Source organism: Botrytis sinoallii (genome assembly GCF_014898435.1).
Source record: "Botrytis sinoallii strain Bc 23 chromosome Unknown BSIN_006, whole genome shotgun sequence".
In the NCBI taxonomy this organism is placed as follows: domain Eukaryota; kingdom Fungi; phylum Ascomycota; class Leotiomycetes; order Helotiales; family Sclerotiniaceae; genus Botrytis; species Botrytis sinoallii.
Window position 1 is genome coordinate 87,929 of NW_024066033.1, and position 19,500 is coordinate 107,428.

At 41.4% G+C, this 19,500-nt stretch overlaps 5 protein-coding genes across 5 annotated transcripts; 3 read left to right on the forward strand and 2 right to left on the reverse strand.

Moving 5' to 3' along the window:
* Window positions 1-1,378: 1,378 nt before the first annotated feature.
* Window positions 1,379-2,562, forward strand: EAF02_003935 (uncharacterized protein; the record flags this gene model as incomplete). The annotated part of the gene is made up of 4 exons (XM_038899983.1): window positions 1,379-1,483; window positions 1,542-1,830; window positions 1,888-2,464; window positions 2,517-2,562. 4 exons carry the CDS (start codon window positions 1,379-1,381, stop codon window positions 2,560-2,562), a joined length of 1,017 nt encoding a protein of 338 aa, XP_038759690.1.
* Window positions 2,563-4,478: 1,916 nt separating this feature from the next.
* On the forward strand, window positions 4,479-6,297 carry EAF02_003936 (uncharacterized protein; the record flags this gene model as incomplete). The annotated part of the gene is made up of 4 exons (XM_038899984.1): window positions 4,479-4,769; window positions 4,827-5,107; window positions 5,166-5,445; window positions 5,515-6,297. 4 exons carry the CDS (start codon window positions 4,479-4,481, stop codon window positions 6,295-6,297), a joined length of 1,635 nt encoding a protein of 544 aa, XP_038759691.1.
* On the reverse strand, window positions 5,944-10,044 carry EAF02_003937 (uncharacterized protein; the record flags this gene model as incomplete). Its single annotated transcript, XM_038899985.1, has 2 exons — window positions 5,944-9,200; window positions 9,252-10,044. 2 exons carry the CDS (start codon window positions 10,042-10,044, stop codon window positions 6,586-6,588), a joined length of 3,408 nt encoding a protein of 1,135 aa, XP_038759692.1. The 3' UTR covers window positions 5,944-6,585.
* A 1,032-nt stretch (window positions 10,045-11,076) lies between these two features.
* EAF02_003938 (uncharacterized protein) lies at window positions 11,077-12,771 on the reverse strand (the record flags this gene model as incomplete). Its single annotated transcript, XM_038899986.1, has 5 exons — window positions 11,077-11,909; window positions 11,956-12,194; window positions 12,271-12,479; window positions 12,528-12,572; window positions 12,628-12,771. 5 exons carry the CDS (start codon window positions 12,769-12,771, stop codon window positions 11,077-11,079), a joined length of 1,470 nt encoding a protein of 489 aa, XP_038759693.1.
* A 2,048-nt stretch (window positions 12,772-14,819) lies between these two features.
* On the forward strand, window positions 14,820-15,415 carry EAF02_003939 (uncharacterized protein; the record flags this gene model as incomplete). The annotated part of the gene is made up of 2 exons (XM_038899987.1): window positions 14,820-14,922; window positions 14,976-15,415. The coding sequence occupies 2 exons, from the start codon at window positions 14,820-14,822 to the stop codon at window positions 15,413-15,415; spliced, it is 543 nt and encodes a 180-aa protein (XP_038759694.1).
* Window positions 15,416-19,500: the final 4,085 nt, after the last annotated feature.

Consider the following 19,500-nt stretch of genomic DNA (forward strand, 5'->3'; position numbering starts at 1 on the left):
TGTTGGTTCCTAGTCCCTAATCGTCATCTAATACATTCACTTGAATGCGCTAAGGAAAACCATGAGAGCCCATTTCCCATATTTGACTTGCGGTTGACAAAAATGCGTAAATGTGTCGGATCGATTCGGAGGAACACTCCACGCATCAATGAGATAGTGTCTTCGGGCTGTGTTGGCTTCGAACTTGACCACTGCATTGGATCGTGAAGATGGCACATATTCGAACGTAGTCTCGTCCAGGCTACACCTATCCGCTCATACAATTACCATCTTTTGATCTCAGTATATATTTGGATATAACTTATCTGAGCTGTCACATACCACATATCGAGTCTACTACAAACATTCCGCGACTATTTTGCAAAATCGTCCACACAAAACCAGCCTTTCCAAATCTGACAATGCATGCGAGTAGGACTTTAAATGGCCTCGAACAACTATAAAAGTGGTAGTTATCGAAATGAAGGAAGGAACAGGTAAAATTTCAGGATATACCCCTCACGAGGATGACGGCTGAACTTCAAGACATATTTTTTCATTTCTTCATGCATTGAAACCACTGTCGAGTGCAAAGCTAATTGTACGCCCGCAATTGTTCGAGCACTTGCCGTCCACGTTCACTCGATTCACGACCGAGCTGCCCTGATATCGAGTGGCTTTACACGCCGGTGGCATGATCATTTTGCCATGTAGTATGAAGACACATGCGGTCATTAACGCAGGATATGGTGATGCCGTCATTTCCAGAGCAGTGTGGTGACGCTAAAAAGAACAACTTAGAAAGAACCTCGTCATGAGAGTCTTCCTTGAGTTAAATTCACTCAAGGGATAAGATTTGTCCAGGGTCAGAGCAATCGTTTGTCTGGTAATAACAGCATTTTATACACAATCTGGTTCAAAAGACAACCTGATAGACCAGATTGTAAAACAGATTTTAGATTCATTGGAAATCGATCAAGGGCATTTCCGAGGCTTGGAATAGTTTCCAAAGGAAATGAAAACCGCATTTAATGAAGGTAGTTCGAATGTCCCTGCCTGGCTTTGAAGTTGTGGTACATTTTATAATTAGATGACGGGCTATCAGTTGGGAGAATTTCATGTAAGCAGATTGAGCAGGAGCCAAAGAGCCAGAAAAAAGAGTTGCTGTACACTGGAGACATTAAATGAATGAATTATCAACATTGTATACCTAGTACCTATTGAACGTGAGCCTCGATTGATTGCAAAAATTCCGAAATATATCAAGACCAATGGTGCAAGTCCGATGGTGATTTGTCAGCATCTTTCCCGAGGTGGGGTCATACCTTAAGCTTTGTAGACTTGTTCCTCGAGGCCATAATAATCCATACTATCAGCAATATAATACACCTTTGTAATCATGGCTCTCGTATCTGGGCCGGGTCGAGCAGGCTCTGCCATTCTGCCAGAGGAGCTTCAGCTCGCTATCGAGTCCCATGTAAAATATATACAGAGTCTTGACTCCGTAGGTGTTCACCCTCCCCGTATCTCCACCCGCACTTGTTGACATCTCCTGCTTGTAGCGCAAAGATGAGCTCGAATATTGGCACACCGAACATTTGCGAGTAAATGGACTCTACTGGGGGCTCACTGCACTTCATTTACTTGGTCGACCTAATGCGCTGCCGAGGCGGGAAACAATTGATTTCATTTTAAGCTGCCAGCACGAAAATGGTGGGTTTGGAGCTGCCCCAGGCCATGATGCACATTTACTATATACAGTTAGTGCCGTGCAGTCATTAGTGATGGTAGATGCGGTAGAAGATCTCGAGCGAAACTTGGATGGTAAGGGAAAATATTTAGTTGGCAAATGTGAGTGTCTCCATGTATGCGATTCGAGGGGCTACCATTAATGCTTCCGATGTGCAGATCTTGCGGACCTACAGAATAAGGATACGGGAACCTTCGCGGGGGATGAGTGGGGCGAGGAAGACACCAGATTCCTCTATGCAGCGTTCAATGCACTTTCACTACTAAATTCCCTACATTTAGTGGATGTTAACAAGGCAGTGGACTACATTATTTCGTGTGCGAACTTTGATGGAGGTTATGGGGTTAGCCGCGGAGCTGAATCTCATTCGGGACAAATATTTGCATGTTTGGGTGCATTATCAATTGCGAAGCGCCTCGACGTGGTTAACATTGATAAGCTGGGTAGATGGCTGAGCGAGAGGCAACTCGAGTGCGGCGGACTGAATGGCAGACCCGAGAAAAAAGAAGATGTTTGTTACAGCTGGTGGGTTGCAACGAGTCTAGCTATGATTGGGAGGCTACACTGGATTGATGGAGAGAAACTTACCACCTTCATCCTGAAGTGTCAGGACACAGAGGAAGGTGGCTTTGCCGATAGACCAGGTGATATGGTCGATGTCTTCCATACCTGCTTCGGCGTTGCCGGCTTATCTCTTCTAGGGTTCCCTGGTGTCGAAGAGGTCGATCCCATGTAGTGAGTTTTCAGATCTTTGGCATTTTTACCTTCACCGGCTAACCTCTTTTAGCTGTATGCCAAAGAGAATAACTGAGCGAGTGCTAGGGCAACCCTAAGATATCTCTGCATTAATGACATTATGAATTATGAATTGGGTGAGAGTATTCCCATTGATCTGTCCATCGGACCTTTGTACATTTGGGTGTTTTCGGTAAGTGGAGAACAGCTTCTCGTAGGTTCGACTTTTCACATAAATTCATCGATACTCAACGTCCGATCTGACCACAGAAGTAAGTCAAGCAACATAATTTTCATTAGTGATTCCTTATTGTAGCGAAGTATCTACTTCATTCAACTCCTGCCATCTAATAACCTTATATCGAGTAAAAAGTGGTACCAGGATACAAGGCAGGAGAACAGCAATTCATTGACTATGAGGTGTTTATGGCTTGACCGTATCACAAACACTCAAATGCCAATGGTACATATTGAAGAAATATGATGTGAGCCTCGATGAAAATTTCATACTGTTCATACTGTTCATACTGTTCATACTGTTCATACTGTTCATACTGTTCATACTGTTCATACTGTTCATACTGTTCATACTGTTCATACTTTTCATCAATGATTGATTGTCTGTAGAGTTGTGGTCCAGCTAGAATCAAAGGTAAAAATGAAGTGATGAGAAAGAATGAGAGAATAAAATTGGCCGATGACATGAGAATTCATGAAAGTGCCACTGTAATTCAAGCAAGATGCGCTCTCATGTATGGTTATTCTCACCACAGATGAAAAGTGGTGAAAGGCTCCCCTATTATGTATATTTCCAGCCAGTTGGCCAAAAATGAGCATTATCACAAGAACTTTCTCGAGTAGTTAGTTCACTTCTGGTTTCTGTCTCTAAATGTCAGCGACTCAACAATCAATACTTGAAATATGGTTCCTGTCTGCTATCATCCCTCTCGTCCTCATTGTTGTGAGTGTTGTGGGTGTTTCGAGGTATTTTGACCGGGGAAGACATAACAAAGAGACATGTCGTTGTCCTCAACCTGAAGTTGTTGAAGTTGTTCAGCATCTCAACTCTAATCATGAATCTCATCCAGAACGACTCTAACCATTCCACAACAATGACATAAGTATAAATTCCAATAAATTGTCCTATGTTTCCTATTGCTTCCTCATTTATTATATCCTTGATTCTACTTCACATCTTCGAAGCAGTAGGGACAGTGGTATACAATCCTTCCATAGTAGAACTCGAGAGTTTTCACCATCTAAAAACAATCATATTTTCGGCCTTGACCTTTATTTTAACATTACCATCATTTCCTTCATTCCCTTTATAATCAATCATATAAATTACCAAAGGCCAATACTCATAAATATACCTTGATAATCTTTTCTCCCGCTCACTCCCATCTCCATTACGAAACTCACATTGACCCGATATGGCAAGAACCTTTTGAACGTGATTGTCTCTTCCGGAACTCTCAATACTCCACTAAACCACCAACGCACCTTCTGCATTTTCTCTTTACCATAAATCTATAATTCTCGATCGTTGTCACCTCTTCTTCCTTCCGTCATTCCTCACTCTTCATCGTATGCAAGTCCTTTCTTTCTCAATTATCATATTTTGAGGAAACCATCTTCTTCACACAATTTGGAGAAGTAATCGACGACTTGCTACCTTTGCTCATTCCCATCGACAATTAGGAGCTGGAGCATTTATTAAGAACAATCTGTAAGTTTGGATCCCGCTCAACCTTTTTACACAATGCAATACCTGGAGCTACGTCAATTGCGTCTTCAAGTCGAAATATACTATTAATGGCATAGAATGAAAGGATTGTCGCTCCTCTTGTATAAAATTGGGCTGACTTCTGCGGGTTCCTCAATTGAAACCGCAGAGGAAGGCATCTGCAGAAATTCTCTTGTTCTTTTTGGCAACCTGACATTATCCGTGTACCTTCAACTTCTGTGCAATCACACAATTACTAACAAATTTGGATGAATAGCTGCAACCAAAATGTCGAAAAACCACACCAATATACCACTGCACTGCAGCATTTGCCCAAAGAATCCTCAATTCTCCGATGTATCTCATCTTCTCACCCATACATCTTCCAAAGCTCATTTATCCAATTATTTTAAGCTTAAAATTCGAGCTGCGTCGGAATTGACAGCAAAGATTCAACTGGACAACTTCGAAGATTGGTATGACAACTATGATCTCGAACGATTACTATCCGAGAGACTTGCTTCAAAGGATCAGAAGAAAGCTGCCAAGGATAAGAAGACCAGGAACAGCAAAGCATTGGTAGTTCTCTTTCTGCGAATGGAAGCTGCTCAATTGTACTAACAGGAAACAAAATAGCCCGGGCAAACGAGGATCAAGAAAGAAAAAGACAATCTCCTTGATAATGAAGCCAATCTAGCACCCATGTTTCGAGCTCCTGTTCCAAGAATGCATCTTTGGCCAACTGCAACAAACAACAGTATCAATAATAATACATCTACATCCAATTCTAACTCTGATATGGGAAGTGAGTGGGATCATAGTGCTGTGTATGCAACACCAACCTCTCGACGTCAGATTCCAGGCTATACACTTCAAAAAACACCCTCGGCAGTAGGGACTGTATCGGATACCACCAAGTAAGCCAAATGTCTGTCTTATCTTATAAAATTGTCTTGCTAATTCAGGTTCGTACAGTCTCACTACGCCATTAAAGGAGGAGGCAGATGCTGAAATCACCGAGAAGCTTTCCGACAGTGCAAAATTGAAGGGTGTGTTCTGGCCTGGCATGGATCTCTTCGATTCTGCCACTGCCGAAATGAAGCGAATGCGAAATCAGAGAAAAGATGGCTCAATTCTTGAATTGATGATGGCTGCTTCTGCGGAGGTTCAACCCACTGAAGTGTCCTACCACCCAGATGGCGCATTCCGAACCTCCAGACACATTTTCGGTCCTCTTTCGACTGAGACTAGTCCTGTACGTTATTTATAATCATGGCTAATTTGATTTTGTTGCAATATCACATACTAACATCAAATCGCTTAGATTCGCGACCCCACTCCAAAAAAACGAAGAACTCGCAAAGCGGCCTTGGCAGATGTCAGCGTCAATGTACCCCGTCTCAGAGCCGGTCGACCACCAAGAAACTCGGCCAGAAGTCCTGGGAAGCGACAAATATCCGCTAGATCACGTCAGCCTGCTGGTCAACTTGCCTTGCAATCGACACCCACACTCAATCCATTGGCATTCGGCGCTCGATTCACTCCAAGCAATGAGGAAGATGAAGAGTTTAGAATAACAATGGAAGAGATGGGGGCCAAGGAGCGTTCTTTTAATGTTTTTCAGGATGCCCCTGAAATTAGCCCAGGTCGTACAGAAAGCCCATTAGAAGATCATAGATTCGACTTTTCGGACGGTGCATCAACCAGCTTCACGAACGTAGATATCGGTAACCAGATTTCCCCCACACCAGTGGTTAAACCAACTGCAATGCGTATGTTCTCCAAAGACAACGGTCAATCTGATATTCATGTCCGACGAACTGTTTCGACTCCCCACCACGGCTTCCCAGCTCAAATGTTCTTTGATAATTCATCAATGTACAACCCACTCTACAACCACCACCCTCGATCTTTCTCATACGGAGGTGATCACTCGGATTTTTCCCAAATGAGCCAGGAAAACAAGCCAATGAATGCTTACGGTCAAGGTTTTCATGGCAACTTGAGCTCGGTCAACCATGGTTCACATTTACCTAGCAACCATTTACAACTTTCAGACCCACTCACCAATGGTGCAAATGTCAATATGCCACATTTTGGCATGTGATCTCGGGATCTGCTACTTTTTACGACGTTTCAAACGCCATAATCTGATATATTACCGCATGAAGGCGTTTTGACTTTCGAATAAGATTTGTTATAGCAGGCCATTGTTGTGGTCGAATTTTTATCAAAGGAGGCATATTATATACGGAAGTCGTTCTTTCTGTTCTTTTTCTTAACATTCTACAATTATTTTAAGTGGAAATGAGGCGTTAAAGAGCTGGTAATGGTGCGCGGGTATGCTGGTTCTGCATTGCTATCTAATTTTTTGACTTGGTATCATATATCTATTTTACAACTGCTCCATACCGATGATAAGCTGGTCTAGCTGATCGGTACCATTCTTTAGTACTTCCGAAATCATATTAGACAGTCCCAATAACTTTTTCTGTTTCACTTGTGTCTCCAGCTCTCGTGATTTAGATGCGGCAGTGTCAAGTACAGATTTCGGGACACGCGCTAACCGAGCCACATTCAAACCATAAGATCTATGTGCAACCCCTTCACCGACTTCGTATAGAAACGTAATCTCCTCTTCAACATCATCGTTATCCTTACCCGTATCAGCATCAGCATTAGAAACTCGCCTTCCATTTCTCTCAGCGGTGAATTTCATATGCACATTCCTCAGCTCTTTTCCCTTTTCAAATCCTCTTGCAACACTTGCCAAAGTCTGATAATGCGTAATAAATAAGCACAAACATTTGGTCTCCCTAACAACCCAATCTAAAACCGCTTCTGCGATTGCGACTCCATCATGCGTACTAGTTCCTCGTCCCAATTCATCTAAAATAACGAGAGATCTAGGACCTGCTGATTTCAATATCGATGCTGTTTCAGAAAGCTCAACCATGAATGTAGATTGTGCAGTGAATAATGAGTCATATGCTCCCATTCGTGTGTAGACACCATCTAGAAGACCCAGTCTGGCGGATTCAGCAGGCACGTAAGAGCCGATTTGCGCGAGGATAGATATTAGTGCTACCTGACGCACGTAAGAAGACTTACCACCCATATTTGCGCCGGTTATTAAAAGGGCGCGTGTATGGTCGGGAGAGGTGGAGAGAGATGTGTCGTTGGGGATGTAGGTTGAGGGGAGGAGTTGTTCGACCATGGGGTGGCGGCCGCCGATGACGGAGATTTCAGTTGAGGATGTAAAGGTAGGTTTGCAGTATCCTGGGAGGGAAGCCACGCTTGCGAGGGAGAGAAGACAGTCGAGGGTTGCGAGTTGAGAGATGGTATCGCGGATTAGGGCGTAGTGGGTGGATATTTCGGTGAGGAAAGTGGAAAATGCGGCGTCACAGGCGGAAGAAAGAGATTCTTTGTGTTGGTCACGTTCACGAAGGAATTTGATGACCTCGGGGGTGTGAAAACGAGACATCTTTTTTGTGCCTGAGATCTTGGCCCAGGAAGCGGGTACGTTTTTGAGATCAGTGTTGGGGACTTCGATAAGGTATTCAATACCAGCGATGGTGACATATGTGACAGGTGTCTTCTTGGATAGCTTGGTAGCAGCAACCATACGGTGCGCCTCAAGATCTTGTTCAACGGCTCCGATGCCGCATTTATGATCACCAATTGCTTCGGTTTCATAGTGTTCTAAGAAAAATGCATATTTGTCATCACTGCGGGCGGCTTGGGCGTTGATCCTGTCGAGGAAGGATATTACTATTTCGCCAATTGCAGGAAGAGATGCAACCGCTTCATTAATGATGCTCGAGTCGAAGCCTGCATCCGAGGGTGTTTTGACATGAGCAAATTCGTTAGCAATTCTCTGCATTGTCTGGAGAACTGTGAGGAGCTCCGGTCGTGTACATTTGCCATAATATATGCGAAGTAAACTCCGCTCTAAATCTGATCTAACTTCTCGAAGGGTGGCATTTAGTTTGTCTACTTTTGGGGTATTTGCGTTATCTTTCAGTTCTTCCACTGCAGCGACTCTCTCTTCCAAGCGCTGCTTATCAAGAAGAGGTCGACCAACCCATTTTCGAAGTAACCTTTGACCAAATTTTGTTTGAGTTTTATCCAGAGTCCAAAAAAGACTTCCTTTCTCAGTATAGTCTGTTTGATTGGTATAAATCTCGAGACTTGTGAGGGTGTTTCCATTTAATAACATATGAGATCGAGCACTGAATGATTGAAAGTACTTGGTGAGATCAAACACATGTTCCAATCCGTATTCGGTCATATGAGTAATCATAGCAGATAGACAAATTGTGACCGGCTCAGTAAGTTTCAAAACTTTCTCTAAAAGCTCCTGCTCTCGAGCATTGTTGCTGCTCTGATGGGCCTTCAATTTATCCGCATAAAACTGTGCCACGTGAGAATAGGATTCGGCAGCCATAGTCTTTGACTTTGCAACGCGCTCAACTCTTATTCTATCACCAAAGACATTGGTACTGCTACCCGAAAGATGTTTTACAAGCTTGTCGGTAGCCTTTGTAAGTTCCCCAACTATGAGCAATTCGCAAGGGGCAATATGTAATAATCTTGTCTCGATTTCGCCCCGCATGAAACCATCCTCGAAGTTATCATATATGACATCTCCGGTGGCAGGTTGAACAGCCAATACACCAACTTCGACCTTTTCGTCTGTTCCCCAACCTTTAGCTTTCGTCTCCGTTATACAGAGAAGGTAACCAGTTGCGGGAGTACCACCAGACGGTGCATCGGTCGAGTCTAATCCGTCAATATCATCAATGTATGTGCCTTTAGTATAAACATTCGTGAGCTTCCTGACGAAAGGAGCATTCCGGTTATCCCCAGCCTTCTTCAATGCAGCTGTCTCTGTTTGTCGAACAATACCAATTTTGTGACCAGCAGCGACGAGCCTCTTTGCGTGGACCGGGAGTCGATGAACTGGAATACTTGCAGATGCAAAGTAATTAAGATGCGATTCCGAAGGATCTAGTTTGCGTCAGAAACATCATTAAGTAGATTCAAGAACGAATAGCTTACGCTCATCAAATCGAAATTTGCCCGGTATGCACACAATACTGAGCACTTTCGCTGCTGTTCTTGCATCTTCGCCAAAGAACTTAAATTTGTAGCCAACTTCCACAATTAACAGAGTATCCATATGTTTGCGCTTAATGTCGATAACTTGTAACTCCATAGGAGTCAATTTACCCGTCTTTGCACCCTTCTTCTTATTTTTCACAGGCGCAGGCGCTTCCTCTTCGTCTTCCCTCTCTTCGTCTCCCACTTCTAAAGCTGTATCATCTTCATGTATAATCCGCCTGAGACTATCTGGATGTCCCAATTTCTTGACAAACTTCTTGTGCAATTCGACTTTCCGCGCTTTCACTGATTCGTCTTCAGGTTCCTCCTCAATTGAAGGTCCTGTAGCTCCTTGACTTGACCCTGAAAACATGTATTTATTGGTTCGCAGTGATGGCTTTGACTTGCCTCGTGTTAAGCTAGAGGATGTCTTTCGAGAATCGGCGGCTGGCAGAGCATAACTTTCGTCATCTTCCTCCTCAACTTCAACACTTTTTGCTCGTTTGGATGGTCCTTCCTTTGCTCTAGTATTCCCACCGGTTTCATCTTCTTCTAGAACTCTCTTCAAACGATTTCCAGTGGTTTTTGCTGCTTCATCGGTTCTCTCGTTGCTATCAGCGTCACAAAAATTTCCTGGGGCTTTAGTAGCAGGTGGCGAGCTTGAATCCTGAGGTTTCTGACTAGATTTTGGAGTAAAGAAACTAGATATTGATTTCTGAGTCTTAGCTGGAGTTGAATTTGGTTTGACCATCATGGCAGGGTCCCAAGAGATTTCGTTGCAATGTAGGGAATTAATTTGAAGTGGTAATTGACATCAAGGAGACGCGACGACGCGACAGGCGTAAAGTGGATTACATAATCAGTCCAGCATTATCACCTTGCACCCCCACCAAAACCTCTTCTATAAAAAGTCATCATCATAATTGAGCGTGAATGGCACAAAAGCATCTATTGACAAATTGATACATTCTTTATAGAACACCTCCAAAAACTCCTACGTCAATACACCAATGGTTTCCATACAACATTTCCCCGTCAGCAAACTCCGGCATCAGAACCTGGTTTTGGCAGCTCTAATCGCTGTAACAGTTCAATCTAGGTTCACATCTAGGTACACATCCGAATGGAAACATCTGGATTTGCAGCTGAGGGTGGCTCGGATGGTTGGCGAATAATCAATTTATCAATGTCTGCGGGTCATTTTTAAGTTTAAATTATTGAATGAGATGTGACCGGGCACCACAGGATGCTAATAAATCATCTATCGCTCAAATTGATGGAAAGCTCCAAATCGCTTGTTTTAAACATTGTTCCAGGCCAAGTGTGGAGAGGCACGACAGGGACCTTTTTCATTCAAGTGTGAAAGTAGAGATAGGAATCTAGGTCTAGTGGCCTTGCGGTACTCTTTGTATCAGATTACCCGCTCGATTTCGAATCCAAACAGCAGAGCGAGTGTTTTAGAGCCTTGCGAGAAAATCACCATGTTGGGATTTTGATGAAGAGTTTCCGCATCATGTAAATTCTTTATTGTTAAACCAAACCATACAGTATATAATAATATGAGGGTATAAGAATGATTGTATAGGACCATTTGGAACAATCCTAGGGCCTTACAAGAGAGAGGGGGGGAGCATAAAAAGCTTTCCTCTTTAATCCGTACACCTATCCATATTTATAAGGCTTTTAAAATAATGTATGTAGTTTGCATCCCCACTTATTTGTAAGTCTATATCTGTCCCGACATCTATAGAACTCCATTCACCCAAACAAGAATGCCATTAGATCACAAAGTGTATAAGAAGTCTGGTCTCTTGTCTCCCAAAGCCTTCTTCTCAGTCTCATTGAGGCCCTCGACCCAGGCATCTCTTTCGCCCCGTATTCTCTTGCGATTTTCTCTTTCCAATAGGAATCGTAGTAAGGTACTTCCGCCTAGCAAGAAAAGAGATAAGAAAGAAATAAAAACAGTGTGGCCGGTAATATATCTGGGCTTTTGGAAATAGATGTTTGAGCTGATGATGCCACAAATATTACCCCATCCAATCATCATTCCTAGAACAACACCTCGCTTGTAAGAGCCTTCAATATTGTTGGAAATCCAAGAGATAGTGTTGGCTACGCAAGGATAGATACCGAGAGCGCCGAGGAAAGTTCCCGCATATTTGACGCCTGGTTGCTCGCTAGCTAGTAGCATAGAGAAACCGACAATGGCAAGGGAAGACACGGTGATATTACACAAGCCTCGTTGACCTGTACGATCGGCGATGAATCCAATCACGACTGTCAAGATGGCTGCTGCTACATAAGGTGGGACGGAGAGGAGTTGAGCTTTGGTTGTTGTGTAGCCAAGCTGGGTAATTATTGTAGGAAGGAATAGCGAGAAAGCGTACAAACTCACGCAACAACCAGAGTAGATTGTCATCGCGAGCCACGTCTTGTAATCTTTGAATGCCTGCCAGATAATCTCTGTGCTGAAATCTTCATGGCCTGCTGCCTGACCGTTGGCTTGCAAACGGCGGATGACCCTGTTTCGATCGGCTTCACAAAGGAATCTAGCTTTCTCCGGAAAGTCATAAACCAACCAGAATGAAGCGATTCCAGCCAGGACAGTGACGATTCCTTCCAAGATAAAAATCCAAGCCCATCCGTGAAGTCCACCAAGGACCATCCATTTTAACGATTGCCGCAGCAAGCAATCCACCAAAACTACCAGATACAGCAGCTGCGGAAAAATATTGCAATTCGAACACCAAACTCGGAATCTCTTGTACCAGCAAGATAGGGTAGTAACTAATACCGGGAAACAAACCCGCCTCGGCAAGACCAAGAAAAAATCGTGCAGCCATCAACCCTGACCAGTTCGTGACGAATCCCATGAATGTCATACACAAGCCCCAGGCAATTCTGTAACAATATCAGTGTCCAAACTTTGTCATTGTGGGATTTTGGTGCACAGTATGAGCAACACCAAACTACTTACATGATGATTGGTACGAATATCGACGGGCGAAATCTTTTGAGCATCACGTTCGTAACAGGCTCAAATAATGCATACGCGACAAAGAATATGGAAAGTGCGGCGTTGTAATCACCAGTCGACATGTTATTCAAGTCTTTTTGCAAGCCGTCAATCTTTGCGTTTCCAATATTTGAACGGTCGAGGAAGGCGAGTAGGTAGAGAACACAGAGCTGTCGATGTTAGACGGCAGATATGCTGGAGATTTGAAGATCACTTGCCCATGGTATCAAAGTCCAATCGAGCTTTCGTACCAGCTTACGATCCTGCACAGCAAATCAGTACATTATTGGAATTCCATTGAGATGTCCATAATCTCACAATAGCAGCCTTTTCTTCGTCGCTCAAATGTGCATCTGGATCGGGGGGTAGTAGATCGGGAGACGGAGCATTTTCATGAAGACCCACGACCTCCTTCTCATCGTCGCCGTTCCCAAAGGCTCTGGGCAGGTTATTTGAAGCCATTATTCACAAGATGGAGCAGCTTTTGCGTATTGTGTTGATTGGAATACAAAACAGCAGTAAAGCGGTGGATTGAAGTATATAATATCATACTCAGGTTCCAGAGCTAAAGGCAAGTTGGTAAACATTGGATTTGAGTTTTAACTGGAATGAGCTATGATACTTGAGATAGACTATCTAAGATCTTCAAAACCTGCCGGTCCCCATACCCACAGAAACCCGTACGATGGAGCCAATGAAAGGGTAGACCAAGGCATTATGAGCTAAGCTATGACGAAAAGCGACAATTATCCATCAATAAAGTTTGACAAGATGCGACTACTCCTACGATTCATACTTCTTGTGGACGGAAAAAGCGGTTCACTAAATGAGTCGAATAATGAGAACACTTACATTGCACCTTCATAATATCATTCTTTAATGAAGATACAAATGATTCAAAATACACATTGTATGAGAATTTGAAATTTTCAGTCAGTTTGTGTATCTGAATAACGATTTTTTGAATTGATATCGAATATTGAAATGGGTGTGTACTTTTGGTGGACCCGAAGTTTATCCTACAGGAGTCATTTGTTGGCAAAGAACGTTACTGATATCAGTCGATGTCATTGATACTCATAACCATAACTATAGTCTGGCTTTAAACCACCTTGAAAAGTCCCTTATCACTCAATATTGACAATTCCTTATCCAAAGTATCGAATATCCTTTCCTATTGCAATCTCAAACTACGAGAAAAAACTGGTGGCTGGTCACTAAGACTCACTACCATACTTCAAATCGATGATCTTCAAAGTTTGGTATTTTTAAGGCCAGATTAGCTTTGAATCCAAGGCCAACAAGACCTCCGCTGTCTGTCGTGCATTGGCGTATCATAATCTTGTGCCGATGTCAGTTCTATCTCTCATCCTCAAACTGCCATGATTTCTTTCCAAACCTCTAATTTTCAAAGAAAGTACGCATTTCTGACTCCGCAAAAGCATTTGAGACATCGACACATTGGGCAGAAGTTGTCTTACAAGGAATCGAGACTGATCTGATCAATGAAGATCGTCCGTCATTATGTAATCCATCATGGAATTGTATGTCATTGGGAAACAATTTAGAGGAACTACATCGTAATAGTCCTACGATTGAGCTCCGCATCGAGAGGGGAAAATATGGGGATTAAGGGCAAGTCTAGATGATGGGGCCAGTGGTTTGCGGGGTTGGCCCGAAACGCTCCGTTAGCATGGAGTGCTAGAAGTAACACTGAAAGAGTTCCGGGCTTGGTTTATGATACTTCGACAATTTGCTTGAGTTGAAAATCAAACAAAGTGATTTAAGCTTAAATACTTTGATAAACAGTAATTAGTGTGCTGTTGATTAATTTATATGATTACTCTGATCTACAATTATATCAACCACTTCAGCCGTGTGAACATTGAGATCCCGTGGTTTTTATGATTAATCAATCAATTCTTCTACTGTCTAGTAAATATCTTCTTTTATATGCCTATTTCTCTCTTTTTTATATAATGATAATAATAATAATGACGATGATGTTGATGGGGTTACATGTAGATGAAATGGAGTCCAGAATTACCAACTGATAGAATGAATGGGTAATTTCCGTACTGATGTCCCACTTGATTATCCGAGTCTATAATCTAGGCAACTTTCCTGGAATCTAAGGGGAATAATGGAAATGATACACTTGGAGAATGTTTTACGGGTCATTTTTCCCTTTCTGTAAGAGTTTGATCAGACGAAGATGATTAAGTGTTTGTTGGCAACATTGTCTATAGGCCAACAAATTGTGAATCTTATGTGCCACCTACTCCTGGAGAACAAGTAACACAAAATTTTGAAAGCTGTTTTCACAAGACACGATTCTCTGGTCATCGTATGAGTACCTTATGGGGCCAAAGAAGATTTGTTGTATATGGAGATGGACTAGTTTTGGGTCAGACTCATCGTGATGTGCGTGTATATATATAGTGAATCAAGCTTCCCACCATTCATCATATAGTCCACGAAGAATAAAGAAATTCTTACATGCTTTGAAAATGCCATCATCTACGACGATTGGTACCATTCTTGTGGTTGTGGTTGTGGGTACCGTCTGTGGTCTCGCGGGCCTCTATTACTGGGGAACCGGGGAAAGGGAAGGTCCGGTCCTAGCAAGCACACTTCACGCCATTCTAGTAGAGCTCCACCTTTAGTTCCTCCGCCTAAAATTCCCCCATATCGCAATGGAACACTTGGGACCCGAGCTGGCCATATTTCGCCTGGAGTGCCTTCACCTGCTGTACGCAAGAATAGTGGAAGACAAGCTACCCTGCCAGGAGATCGACAGCTCCCACAGTTATCTCAACATGATCGTTCTCGCCAGCCGCCTCAGACTGGTCTTAACGCTCCTGAGCCTATCCATCCACAGCCTGTCAAACCACATCCTGTAAAACCGCAGCCCGTCAAACCACACCAGCCTCTCCAGTCGCATCCGGTTCAGCCTCAACCTCCCCTTAGAATCATCATTCCACCTCCTGTTGCAGGAGGACTTTACGGCTTTGAAAGGTGTATTCCCACAACCGAAGCGAGGAGGGAGAAGCCCTTGAATAGTGGAATAATTCCAACTGAATCTTCAATACGTACAGCTTCTTGACTGTGTCTGATCACAGCGTCCGATAGTCCGGACTGTAGTTTGAAGATTAGAGACTTTAAATTGTTCTTTTCCTTTTAAATATTAAAGGTATTTCGGATATCAGAATGGATTCAATCATCAACTGTTTTATAATGAATTTTTGAAATTAATAATAATGTGTCCAGAATCTTAAAGCTAGAACCCTACAATGGACCGCAGGCTGAGCCATTCGAAATACTATGTTTTATTTTGAGGAATCTGAAAATATCAGTTGTGTACATATGGAAAATAATGAAATTCTTGACTGGGCAGATTCATAATAATCTGAGGACGCCTTTTATATCTCAGGGAGAATTGATTGTGTCAAATTTTGAGAATAGGGTGGTGTAGGGAGAATTGATCTGCTAGAAGTCCGTCTTGCCTCTGTAGCCAGCAACTATCCGAAGAGAGAGAAGAAGTGTAACAACTTTTCACAGAGTACTTTTACAATACGTATTCGTATAGTTCATAGGACAAGAGAAGGATAACATCATCACAACTATGCTTCGAGCGTGTATTAATGTTCACTGGAAGAAATATCGCTCAGTCAAAATGATGATTAGAGAAAGCAGCCATGTGGAAAGATGGAACTCGCAATGTTTACTGAACTGCAGGTGTATTCAATGTCTTTATTATGTCAGAAGGAACAATGACTGAATTTTGTTACCCCCTCCATTAGAGTTCAAAGCAAGTGTGCATCTTACCACTCACATTCCTTCTTCGAAAATTGAGATACTATGACCGGTGGGAAGAAATTCGATTCACCCGCGCTTTCTTCTCTCAAGAGTGAAAAAGGGGAAGGGGAAAGGGGGATGGAAATATTAGTATGGCAGAATCTTTCGATGGCGGGTACAATAAGCTTCGCAACCGAAAGTAGTATAATTTCAACCATTCTTCACCCTTGAGCACCTTATCAAAATGTTCAAATAATCCACGGTACTCCTTAATCTGTCGATTTTTCATATCAGAAACTTCCACATTCCACAAGCACATGTTCGCCGCAATTTGGTATGTTTTAGAGCTCGGATTGTTAAGTAATATATCCGATTTTTCGCCGGTCAGGTTTTCCGTGAAGCTTATCAAGACGTATGAGTACCTAGACATGCTTTCAACTTCGGTCTCTGGGAGGAAGAAACGCTGAGATCGGAATGCATGATCATTTCATAATTGTCGTTCTACTTCAGCCTAATCTTTTTGACATGCATGAAGCACATTTGAGATGAAGGGGCTCAGACGAACCTTAATGAACCTCAAAGTTTATTAGTCCTGAAACACGCCACGATGTGTACACTTTCATGTCAAATTATCTTGTACAAAGAACAGATTAGGGTTGGGCGATTTGATGATATATAATATTGTATATTTGTTATTTCAATATAATATATAATATTATTTATTTATTTATTTATTTTATTTATATTAATTAACATCTATTTTGGACCTCCCGAAGGGTATTTAGATATGCCAGGATAAAGAGTTACAAATACAAAAAAGCGCTGATATGTATACTAATAAAACCTTAGAGAGAAAACCCAGTTCCTTTTATATCGCCTAAATCTGATAGTTTAATATTAATGAAAAAAGCTATTTGTTTCTTTACAATTATAATCGTTGAGCTTGGAGCAATCGCTTCAGAGATTGATCTGAAGAAAAGAATGGTAGATTCAATGAGTGAATTTGGTTTTGTGCTTCCCTTTATAGTTAATAATCAGAGGAGTGTAATTGAATATTATTTGAATAGCTAGGTATTAATATTTGCATATACTTTAATGGGGCGAGTAGAGCTAGCCTTTTAGAATCTAAAAGCTTTCTTCTATCAGGCAAGCTGATTCTCTTTTCCGTTATGCAATATCCTTTCTCCTCTCCTTTCTTTTCTTTTTCCTTTTATTGTAATGGTATTATTATTGTAAGAAATATAAAGCTTAGTTATTCTGATTGTCGTTTGTAGGAATAAGAAGTAAGCTTAATAAAGGGATGAAATACTCTACTTCTGTGAAAAGTTTTTTATTTTTTGTTTTGATTGAGTGAAAGAAAAGTGGATTGTATAGTGAAAATTCAGATATCTAGAAAAGTGTGAATCTATTGAAAATGTAAAGAGTGTGTTATAAGCGCTAACGAGTATCTTTCTAAAACCTTTCTCCTTTTAATTATTATCAACCCAGTTTTCTATTCAATTAGATTGATCTAAAGTATTTTCTTGCTTATTGTTTTACTATATATTACTCAATATATAGTATTCTATATAATCTGTATTTCCTTTATATCAAGATCTCCTAAAGGGTATTTAATAGGTAGATTACTTATTGTTCTTCTGTATATTCGACTCAGTAATTTGTTTTAAGGTATATATATCGTGATCGTTCGTTTGCTCGCTTATAGCCACTGTACACATTTTCGTATACTTCATAAAACTGTTTTGTTTATTCGCCTCGAGGCGTTCCATTGTCGTGCGAATCCTATTGGCTCTGAGTACTCTTATTCCATTCGATCGAGATGCACAACTCCTCTTTCTTCAGTAGTAATACCCTCAGGTTTGTAGCCGGCACCGTATACAGGTAGGACTTCGTCTTCGCCGACCATATAATATTACTTAAATTGTATTATATATATGATTAATTATAAAATTCTATAAAACTTTATAAAAATCCTATAAAAGATTATTTGAAGTTATTTTGAAAAGAAGATAATTAGTGAAGAAATCACATGATTAGCATCTGACTTTTGTATCTAATTATATACTAAATTGAAAATTAGAATTCATTAAAAACTTTTTTCAAAAATAATCTACTCTCATTCATTCTGATAGTTTTATTAGCCCAAAAAATACATGTATAAGTTTGGCATAATATTTTATACACCTCAAAAAGCATGATAATATGAAATTATATAATTCGCCCATCCCTAGAGCAGATGAGCCTTATTAAAGAAAATCCTTGATCATATGTAAAATTTGAACTGTTGACTCCACTTGGTGAGAACAGTGACTCGATAAGGTCAATGCACTAGGTGTTGGCCTTGAAAACTTTGCTCCCTAACCTTCAGAAATCATTATTAATTCAATTCCGGAGGCCCCCATTGGATTATGTAAGAATTGTGAGTTCCCCCTTCGACTTGAATGGCAATTCATTCGACAATGTCGTTTTGTCTACCGATAACTCCGATGTCGTTTTATGGATCGCGTCAATCGATGTGATGATCTAGTGTGAAGATTTGTGTCATCTAGCCCCTTTCAGATAACCTTACATCTGGGAAGCGAGAGCCGGCCCTTCATATGTTATCAACAGATGGTTTAATCATGGTGCCACCAAAGACTACTGTGCCCGTCATCATTTTGACTTGAGTAGGCTATGACGGCGTCAAGAAGAAATACGACAGGTGCATTTCTAGTGGAATTTTATGGCTTAATTCGTATGAAATCAAGCTCCTTTAGCCCCACATAAAGAAGTCCAGTTACTATGAGAATCCAATGATGAGATGAGAAAGAAGGTTAAATACGAAGTTTTTAATGCAAAGAGATGCACTAGAAGATCGACCGCTTAATTCGACGTTAAACTATAAATACCTAGCTCGGCAAATTATTCTCTTCCTCTAGAATCTTCAACTGATTAATCTCATGCACCAAAATTGGTACATATATCAGTACATATATTACTCTCTTATCCCCTAAATTTTACAATGTATTTCGTATTCAGAAAGTTGTATTCTAGTCGTCATAAGCCATATTCTATAATGGACGATGCATTCCATAGTAGCATAATGTATTTTATGGTATGAATTAATTTCGCGGCAGAATGGTACGGAGTAGATTCTAAAGAAGGAAGGTCATGTGATTTTTCATTTTTATCTTCATTTCCGTAGAACTTAAAATCTAGTCGATAATAGCTAGAATCTATCATCTTGAGATGAAATCCAAGGGGCATGGGAGTAAAACAGCTTCGAAAATCTAGGGCATGAGAGTAATTTGCGGTAATTGGTTTAGTTTATCGCGTTCTCTACCCTGTTTCGTACATCTCTTGGTTCTTAGTACAATCATATCCCCTGTCTAGCGTCCAGCTTTCTATCTCACC